A 10046-nucleotide genomic window follows, 5' to 3' on the forward strand; every position below is an offset into this window, starting at 1 on the left:
TAAAGTGGTTTTAGATTCGTTTGCTGATGGAAGAAATGGGCATGGTGTGGATCAGGACTTCATTTGGCATGAGGTTGTTTAGTGCTTGGTGTTCTCATAAATGAAAGACAACAACAACAAGAAGAACACTAACAACCAACATTGACAGCTACAAGGAGAACAAAATTATCAGGTGCACAAGAGAAAACAAAGAGGAAGAAGAAAATAGCATAGGACGGTAAAACCGCACTTATGCAACCCCATAAAATCAAATGACAGTACAAACCATACTTAAAAAAACTGCACTCTCAACTTCTGCCAGGGAAAAATCATGCTCACAAAAACTGCATTCTCAAGTCATTAATGACAGAAAAGTCTCGCTCCGCTGCCGCACTACAAATCGACCAACCAACATACAAAAAACTCATAAGAATTGTAATACTACAAGAGTTTCTATATGGTCTACTTGGAAAGTTTTTAAATTTCTTACTCCAATGGTTCACTGTTCTTACTTACCCCCTCTTCATTTATGTGCATAAATTGATCAACAGAACTGAAACAGGCAGAGTCATGCTACATTGACCTCCACTTGACTGGACAAATTACAGGTCACATTATGTCTCTTCCTTCTAACTATACATAATAGATATTTTTTACAGAAAAGCCTTCAACGTACGATTGGAATCCTAGGTACTCACATTAACCACACAAGCATGTCTCAGGCGTTCTGTAAAGAAATTCTTCATGTGACCATGTTGACAACAACATGCTAGGGCGACACATTTCCGAGCGCAACACAGCTATTGCGTGAGCGGGACGCACTCGAGCTCCATCTCGAGGTGGCCACGCTCCACGTTCTGAAGCCTGACAGTCACCTCCTGCTTAACCTTGTTATCGATGATGGTGATGGCGCTGTCCCTTGGGATCCAGATGCCATCTTTCGCCATCCATTTGTTGAGCTCGGCAGTGTCGGTGATGGACTTGGTTTCGTAGGCCCTGGCTGCAGCAACCAGTGGCTGAATGTTAATCTCAGCCTCCCCCATTCTGTCGTCCGTGGTAAATGTGTCCTTGTCATAGACTTGCTGCCAGGAGAATTGAAGGCAAATGTTACCCCGGAGAAAGAAAGAAAAAAAACTACTTAGAACATGCCACCGCACATTTTACTGACTATTTTCGTTGTCCCTGTAAACAAAACAACATTTACCACTTTAAGCAGCGGAACGGGATCAGGTATCGATAGCAGAAGTCTTTCATTCCATACAGGATTCAGGCTGCTCTTTATCACCTTCGTTTTCATCGACTACAAGAGCGAAAAGGGAAACTGGAGCATCACAAAACAAGGAGCTCCACAGTTCACACAACTAAGTTACAGTGCAAATGAATGGAGTTGCTCACCTGGTGTCCTAGGTTTAGGATAACATAAGGGTCGCTTGACATCACATCACGAATAGCTAGATTTGTGCCTCTTATGATGTTGACCTTAATCAATCCAACGAACTCTACCATACCCACCTCCACCTAAGACGGAATAAGTTCAAATAAGAAATAATATTTCAAGTTAAGAGTATAAACTGAACTTTGGATTTGGGACAATTGACCATACAGCTGCAGGTTTCTTTAGTGCTTTGTCGTCTTTTCTCCTCCAGCTGTTCCTGAAAGCATGGCCTAAACCATGTCGATTTGAGCTACCATGCTGCTGCTGGTAATAATGTTTGCCATTGTTTTGTGAAGAGCATGAAAGCTGTTGGTTAGACAAAAACTGTTGAAACTCATATTTTCGCCTGCACATATAAGGAGAAACATCATTCATCGTTAGAGCTGTGTTGGGCAATATGAAATAAACCTGTTATAGTAGTGGCACACATCTTAAAGAATAAGAACTTGCTACTTCGGTATACCTTATAAAATCATTTCGGTCATCCGCTGAGCAATCTTGCCTTGGCTTTGTGTAATTTCCAAGAAATGCCTCATATGTAGTGTTTACTGCACCATTACCACCCGAGTCGGTCAAAAAATCAACTTGCTCATCTGTCCATTCATCTAGCTTCACTGAGACCACCTGAAATAAACAGGGTTCAACTCAAACACCAGAAACGGATAGTTGAACCACCAAACATTATTTCTGCACCAGCCAACTGACAATACTCTCACTTATCGCGTGTATTTAGTGGCAAATTTTTGTATACTAAGAATATTAGCAAAAGTAATACTATCTCGAGGGGAAGGAAAATAGCGACTGTGGATCTATGCGTAATTCTGTTTGTCAAAACGCCCTGGCTTGCACATTTTTTTTTTGTTCTTTTTCCTAATGTACGGCTGTGGATCTATGCAGGTGTTTCCCAAATTAGGAAAGTACAGTTGAAACTTGAAACATGTGCTTACAACCTTGCACGTGTTGCTCTGCAGACTGGGACGATGAAAATATTAAAAAAATCCTTACAAGCTCTAAAGTAATTGTCAGATCTCAGTGAAAATGTCTGAATGGTTGGAGTGCCTAGTTTCAGAAGGGGCTAGCAAATAAAAAGCTAACTATATATATAACCGAAAGAGTCTAATCCATTTTTAGCCAACATCTCCTATGACTGAATCAAAAATTAATGCAAGTAAGAACTTAAACTGGAAATGGAAGGAGGCTGATGACAAATAGCTAGCAATGCAAAGATATCGTGGCTACCTTGGAAATGTGCACCCCGAGGCTTCTATGAGCTCCAGAACACTTGATACAAATGAATGCACCAAATGTTAATGATCTGCAAACACCACAACACTCAAAGACTGAGAATAATGCGAAACAATCACTCCCAGATACCATGCCAGTCAAAAGTGTTGTCTTATCTCATAAGAAAATAAGAAATGTACATAGTTCCGTCACTTAGGGCCAGTTCTTTGGTGGCTTTTTTGAGCTTCTAGAATAAGCTGCCCCCTACCCAGCTTATTCTAGAAGCCCAAACAAAAATATTTTTTTAGAAGTCTATAAGTCAAGTCCTAATTAGTAGACTTCTAAGTAAATAAATCTGATTGGGCTTCTAGAATAAGCTGGGTAGGGGGTAACTTATTCCAGCTTATCCTAGAAGCCAGCAAAAGAACTGTCACTTAACTTTCGTCCAAACACATGGGTGATAATAAACAATTCAATATCAGTTACACAAGCGATGTTTCTCTAAGATGTGGAGGTGATTTGTATACACTGCAAAAAAATTAAAAAGAAACATCTTACAGGGTTCAAGAATACTTACACCCATTTGGGATCCGGAGCACCACAGTCGGCACAGCATTTGTTTGCTGGTTGACTTAAAAGGCGATCTAATCTCTCCGTCGTAGCAATCAACCCTGGCAGTGATCATGGAAGCGAATTCACTCAATGCAGCAAATAGCGGATGTATATGCAGCAACACCATCTAATTGTTTATATGGTGCATAATGGGATTTGGCTCAAGAAAGGCTAAGTTATTTCAGGGACACATCATGTTCAAGATGGTGATCAAAACTAATAGGTCCGACGCAGTTACGGAGAAAATAAAAATTGCATGATTATCCGTGATTCGCAGCTCATATTTATTAGTACTCCCTCCGTTTCAAAATATAAGACCTTTTAGGTATTTCACTAGAAGACTACGTACAGAGCAAAATGAGTGAATCTATACTCTAAAATATGTCTATGTACATCCGTATGTAGTTTATAGTACAATCTCTAAAAGGTCTTATATTTAGGAATGGAGGGAGTATATCTTTTGGTTCTTGTCCAAATGGTTGGTTATCCAAACCATAGGCAAATTGCTACAGAGTATTACATTGTAAAACAAAGGCTGCAGTTGCATCAAAATGGAGAGCCATAAAACAAGCCAACGCCTGCAGATTTCACAGCTTTGAACAGGGACAATTAACGGGGTTGTGATATTCATTCCAGATGAAATCGCCCTGCGTTTCTGCAGTAACACGATTACAAAGGGGTGGAACGACGGGGCAAGCAAACCTGGCTGATGGGTCTGGTCACCGGCGCGCAACTTGGTACTTGGCGGGCTGGCTTGGTCGCTGGCGCGCATCTTGACACTTGGCGGGCTGGCTTGGTCGCCGGCGCGCAACTTGGTACTTGGCGGGCTGGCTTGGTCGCCGGCGCGCAACTTGGTACTTGGCGGGCTGGCTTGGTCGCCGGCGCGCATCTTGGCGCCTGGCGAGGTGGCCTGGTCGCCGGGGCGCATCTTGGCGCCTGGCGAGGTGGCCTGGTCGCCGCTGGCGGCCGGCTTGGGGCATGGCAGGTTGGGTAAGTCCCCGCAGGTGCCCGCCCTGGCGCCTGGCGGACTAGCCTGGTCCCCGCCGGCGCCCGCCTTGGCGCGTGGCGGGCTGGCCTGGTCGCCGCCGGTGGCCATCTTGGCCGACGTTCCGCCCGGTTTCCTTCACGAATCGAACAAGAAGAAGAAGGCGCCGCAAATTAGGAAATTTCCAGGAAGAAATCGACGGAAAATCGTCGACCCGATCTGCAGAAGAAGACGCACGCACGCATTGCCTGGTACGCACCTGCGATTGTGGGACGGCTTCTGGCTGTCGGCGTGGTGCTTTTGCCCCTCCATCCCTCCTCCTCCTCCTCCCTACACCTGCCTGCCGGCGCTCTTATCCTCTTCCTACACCTACGCCTACACCGTCCTCCTCGCCGCGGAGACGAGAATGTGGCGGCCCATCACCGCAATAATCAATTCGGGATCTGGCGTGCGGGCGTGAGCTCCGACGGAGCGATTAGAAAAATGGCGCAAGTCGCCGGCCGGCGATCTGCCGCCGAGGCAATAGCTGGGCCGCGTGGTATCGTCCAAATTAGTATTTTTTCTTGAAAGAAGAATCGGGTTGAATGGGCGGAAGCATTTATTTTTGGTTATTATTAGGGGGCTGGTTGTGGTCGTGGTCGTGGCTGGGCAACCCGCAGGTGAAAAGGGAGAGTCTTTGCCGTCCTGTCTCACTTCACAAAACTCTAGACAAAACAAAAATCGAGACTTTTCACAAGTTCAAAAAATATACTCATTCCGTTTTAAAATAAATGTCTTAAGCTTAATATAATTTTATATTAGACCTAGTATAAAGTTGAGACATTTATTTTAAAACAAATGGAGTATTAACGACACCCTCAATAGGTAAACTGCCATGTCCACAGACATCATAATTTTGTCCACAAAAAAATATAACACCGAATGTCATTTCCCATTTAGCCTTTTCCACATTATCGGTTCGTATTTTTTTTAAATAATAGGGATCATACGCGTGATGCGAAGCACTCGACGTTTTCTTTAACTAAAGTTGTCATCTGAAATAAAAACCAACCTAAAAAACTAAAACTTTTCATCTTAAAAGGAAGTTGCTATGTTCGACAATTAAAGTAGTCATTCTTGCGTCAATAAAATTGTCATAGAAAATGTTTGAAGTTGCCATGTGTTTGTGTCACATTTGCAACACTTTTTAGGGTCCTAGTTTCTTTTTTGCATTGTTTTAACTTGATACGAATATCCATGAGACATAGTTTAAATATAGGAATACGCATTTCAAATTTGGAAGTACACATTTTAAGCAAAACATATATTAGGGGGACAGGGTTAAAACAATTCAAAGAACATCACTTTTTTTTTGTTTCGTAGATGTATCCAAAAGATCATTGAGAGAGTTGTTGATGCACTTCTCGATCTTGATGTTGTCGATGCTTGCCACGTCTTAAACATATCCATAACTTTTTATTATTTCATGATAGTATTCTTTTTGACGAGCATGAGATGGGTGAATTTAGAAAGCACAAACTTATGTACCCAGTTTTAATTTTCCGTTCTTTAGTTTTAATATAATAAAAAAGTTGTTATTTCTCTGTTTTCCGTCTTATCCGTACAATAGAAAAATTACCTGAAAATAAAAGTTCTCATAACACTTTGAAAATTTAGTATGATTTTTTTGAAATATTTAATAATTTCTGGCACTAAATGCAACTCCAATGGGGCGACTCATTTTGTCCGCCGTCGTCCGTTTGGGTCGGCACGGACAAAAATGATGGCCCAACGCGTTGACCCATTGTCAAAACGCGTCCGCGCCGACCCATTTCCGACCCAAATTTTAGACTGAAATGCGTCGAACCGGACGCCCGCGCCCCCTTGGTGTCTGCCCCAACGACCGCGGTCAACATAATTTATGACGACCGCCATCCTCGGGTCCACGCGTCGGCGAGCGCGACCAGCCTTTTTTTAATCCGAACGTGCGATGGGTTTCGCCATCTGCTTCCAGAACCTCGCCCGTCCACATCCAGCCACCTCCTCGGCGACCAAGCGACCGAAACCCTAGCACACCATGGCCGGTGGCTTCTCAAACAAGCGCAAGACCCCGTTGTACCCCCGCGCCATCTCCCCGCCTCGTCTTCCCACCGGCCTCGCCAGCGCGTGAGCGTCCCGGTGCACCAAGCGCGGTGGCACTAGGAGCACCACGTGCCACTCCGTTACCCCGATGTCACGCTGCCGCACGGCTGGCATCTGGATCCGGAGAGGATTTCGATGTCGGCCATGCGGCGGTCGGCGCGGGTGCATGTGGAGGAGGTGAGTTGCCGTCGGCGTCTGCTGACGGCGGAGCAGTGGCGAGACCCCACGTACGCGACCGACTCCCCTAACTGGGAGGTGTGGTTCGCGGTGGAGCACGAGGAGCATCACCGTCGTGGCGTGCACGAAGTGCAGCTAGGAGGCCCTCCGCCGCCCCCGCCTGTCGTCAACGACGAGGACCAAGAGGTTGAGGCCGCCTACCAGGCGGCGCTCGCTGGTGTTCTCCACGACAGCGAGGAAGAAGCGGGGCGCATGGCCGACGAGGAGGCGGCGTACCAGCAGCAGATCGCGGAGGCCATGGCACTGTCGGCCGCCGACGACTGCGTCGTGCCACCTCCGCTGGAGCCCGAGCCCGAAGATCCAGCACCACCAACACAGCCCGCGTCGGCGGGGCAGATGATGGAGGCGCAGGCAGCTGCGCTCTGGAACTCGGCGTTCCCCTGGGCCGGCCCTGCACCTACGCTGGTCGACCTCACCGGCCCCGACGACGACGACGACGATGCCTAGGGCTGCGTGGACGTAGTTTTAGGGTTTTATGTTTATTTAATGTAATGCAGACGCGTGGACTATCACCGGCCTTCGTGCACGGCTTTTAATGTTTAATTATGCATTATTATTATTTTCACGTCGGCAAAAATGGGTCCGGCCAGCGTTGGGCGCACGAGTCAAACCATTTGCGGAACCGGACATTGGTGTCCGCGTGGTCGACCCAAACGGACAAAATCGCCGTCCGTTTGGGTCGGCCGTTGGAGTTGCTCTAAGAATACATCAGGGGACTGCACCAGTGGGCCACAAGCCTCCAGGGCGCGGCCACCCCCTGGGCGTGCCCCCTGGCTTGTGGGTCCCGCGTGGGGCCCCTTCACTTATTGCAGTACCCATCCACTCCTTCTTCCTCCAAAAAAATCCCACCGTTGCTCAAACCCGTGTTTTAGCTCATCTTGCTGCCATTTTCGATCTCCTTGCTCAAAGCTCCATTTACAAAACTATTTTAGGGGATTGTTCATCGGTATGTGACTCCTCCAATGGTCCAATTAGTTTTTGTTCTAGTGCTTTATATAGCAAAATCTTGCTGCTGTGGTGACCTTATTCTTGAGCTTGAATGTCAAATTTGTAGGGTCCCAAATAGTTTTGATGCATGATATAGCTTCTAGGCACTTGTGGCTGTAGTTTCTATAAGTTTTGATTGAGTTTTGTGCATTTTTATGTGGAGTCACTAAAAATTTCAGATTTATTTTTAAGAAAAAAAAGATGTTAAGGAAAATATACAAAGGTGGTTCCTCGAGCAATAATAACCCTAGACTCGCGATACGCGAGCCCGACCTTGAACACCGAAGGGAAGCTCAAGTGCGGCCTTGTGAATGGCCATCGGAACCATTCATGATCCAGGCTGGATTCAAGGAAGAATTTTACGCGTACATACGAAATGTTGGTCTTGAAGATTTTGTTTCAGACCAATGCAAGCAATATTATCAACTCACTGATTCCTTCGTGCGGAGGAAAAATAAAGATACTTTATAACCAGAGAGGAGGCATTCGAGTACGAGAGAAAGGCGAAAGCCGTTCGCCTCCACGCAGAAGCCGTTCACGCGGCACCTGCTGCAGCCCTGTACAATCCCATCTATGGCTTTGGATATTATCCGTGCCAACCATGGCCTTAGAACAACTTAGGCCAAAAGCCTAAGCTTGGGGGAGTACGTATTTCTCACCGACATTACATTCATATTCACACACTCATTCCATTTGTCGATGTTCATACTTTTTCCTTGTACCATCCATGGTAGTTTGTTTCATTAACCTTGAGAAAATCCAAAAATATATAATTAGTTCTAGCTTTACCTTCTAACTTGTTTAGTTGTAGTGTTAAAAGAAAACCCAAAAAAAAAATCGTTCTTCTTTTGCTTGTTGCGGGCTTTCCCGTGTAAATTATTCTTTGGGTTGTAAGGAGAAGACCACGATGACATGTTGAGTGGCTCTCATATTCCTTGTCTTTTATCTAGCAAGAGTCCACACTACCTTGTTTTCTCCTTTGAGTTATTTCTTGCAAATTCCATCTTAGTCCAATGCATGTGCACTCTTATTATTATTTTTTCACACCATTCGGTCGTGAGTGAAAGGCAATAATGACGATATATGATGAAGTGACGGAGATAGAGAAAAGCTGGTATGAACTCGACCTATTTTGTTTTTGTAAATATGATTAGTTCATCGTTGTCGATTCATATCGTTATGGATTGAACATGTTTGCAATGAAAATTAGATATTATAGTTACTTATGCCATGCTTAATTAGCTAAGAGTGAATAATGGTTTGTCTTGAGTGTCAACATGCATATTAAAATGGTTGTGATGTAGTATGATAGAATGCTATCCTCATCCGAATGATTCGAGTGGCTTGACTTGGCACATGTTCACACATGTAGTTGAAACAAAACCAGCATAGCCTCCATGATGTTTATATTCATCGTGATTTATATCCTACTCATGCTTGCAGTCAATGTTGGTTTGTCTCAAAGCATGTTTATGACTATTTTCGCTCTCTAGTTGGTCGCGTCCCAGTCTTTTGCTAGCCTCCACTTGTACTAAGCAGGAATACTGCTTGTGCATCCATTTTCATAAACCCAAAGTTGTTCCGTACGAGTCCACCATACCTACCTATATGTCGTATTTACCTGTCGTCCCAAGTAAATTTGCATGTGCTATACTCTAAACCTTCAAATAAATATTCTATTCTGTATGCCCGAATCGCTCATGTGGTGACTAGGGGCTATCAGTATCTTCCATGATAGGTGGGTTATTCTCAAGAAATGTGTTGATTGACTATCATTCACGAGAAAGTGGCTGGTAATCGGGATGCCCAGTTCCATGCTCAAAAGTCAAATCAAATTTAATGAAACAAAACTCCCCGAGGATTGTTGTTTGTATGGACGGTACCCGTGGAATCAGTCCGCTGTGGAGTGTGATCGATTGGTGGAGGGGGAGTAAAAACTTTACTATTCTGTTTGGGAACCGCCTATAATGTATTTAGCATGGAAGATATTGAGATCTCTTAGTTGTTATGTTGACAATGAAAGCATACCACCCAAAATTTTGATTCATCCCTGTTTTAAAAGCTCGAGCTCTGGCACCTCTGCAAATCAATGCTTCCCTCTTCGAAGGGCCTATCTATTTTACTTTACTGTTGAGTCATCCTCTTCTTATAAGAAGGCACTAGTTAGAGAGCACCCCCGTCATCTATATGCTTTGTTATTAATTGATATTGAGTATGAGTATGACTGGATCTCTTTTACCATGAATTACAATGTCTAGTCAGTCCTTGTTCTTCAGAGGTGCTCCGCATTTATGTTTTGCGATTTCAGAAAGGGCTAGCGAGATACCAATATATCATATTCGATTATGATTGTTTTGATTAAATTGTTATCATCCGAGACTTATTATTATTGCTTGCTAGTTGATTATGCCATTGATATAAGCAAATATGAGACCTAAATATTATTGTGAATATGGTTAGTCTATA

At 44.5% G+C, this 10046-nt stretch overlaps 1 protein-coding gene across 1 annotated transcript; it reads right to left on the bottom strand.

Annotated features, from left to right (window-relative positions):
- Positions 1–477: 477 nt before the first annotated feature.
- LOC123445538 (probable ADP-ribosylation factor GTPase-activating protein AGD11) lies at positions 478–4822 on the bottom strand. The gene is made up of 9 exons (XM_045122528.1): positions 4495–4822; positions 3953–4371; positions 3216–3309; positions 2654–2729; positions 1878–2038; positions 1583–1760; positions 1375–1497; positions 1184–1279; positions 478–1061 (listed from the first exon to the last, which is right to left on the bottom strand). The coding sequence occupies exons 1-9, from the start codon at positions 4545–4547 to the stop codon at positions 780–782; spliced, it is 1482 nt and encodes a 493-aa protein (XP_044978463.1). The 5' UTR covers positions 4548–4822; the 3' UTR covers positions 478–779.
- Positions 4823–10046: the final 5224 nt, after the last annotated feature.

Source organism: Hordeum vulgare, chromosome 3H (assembly GCF_904849725.1).
Source record: "Hordeum vulgare subsp. vulgare chromosome 3H, MorexV3_pseudomolecules_assembly, whole genome shotgun sequence".
In the NCBI taxonomy this organism is placed as follows: Eukaryota; Viridiplantae; Streptophyta; class Magnoliopsida; order Poales; family Poaceae; genus Hordeum; species Hordeum vulgare.

Coding starts and splice junctions, on each gene's coding strand:
- LOC123445538 (XM_045122528.1), bottom strand. CDS start 4,547: ATGGAGGGGCAAAAGCACCACGCCGACAGCCAGAAGCCGTCCCACAAT. Junction 4,372..4,494: donor AAGCCGTCCCACAATCGCAG/GTGCGTACCAGG, acceptor CGATTCGTGAAG/GAAACCGGGCGGAACGTCGG. Junction 3,310..3,952: donor TGACCAGACCCATCAGCCAG/GTTTGCTTGCCC, acceptor GATCACTGCCAG/GGTTGATTGCTACGACGGAG.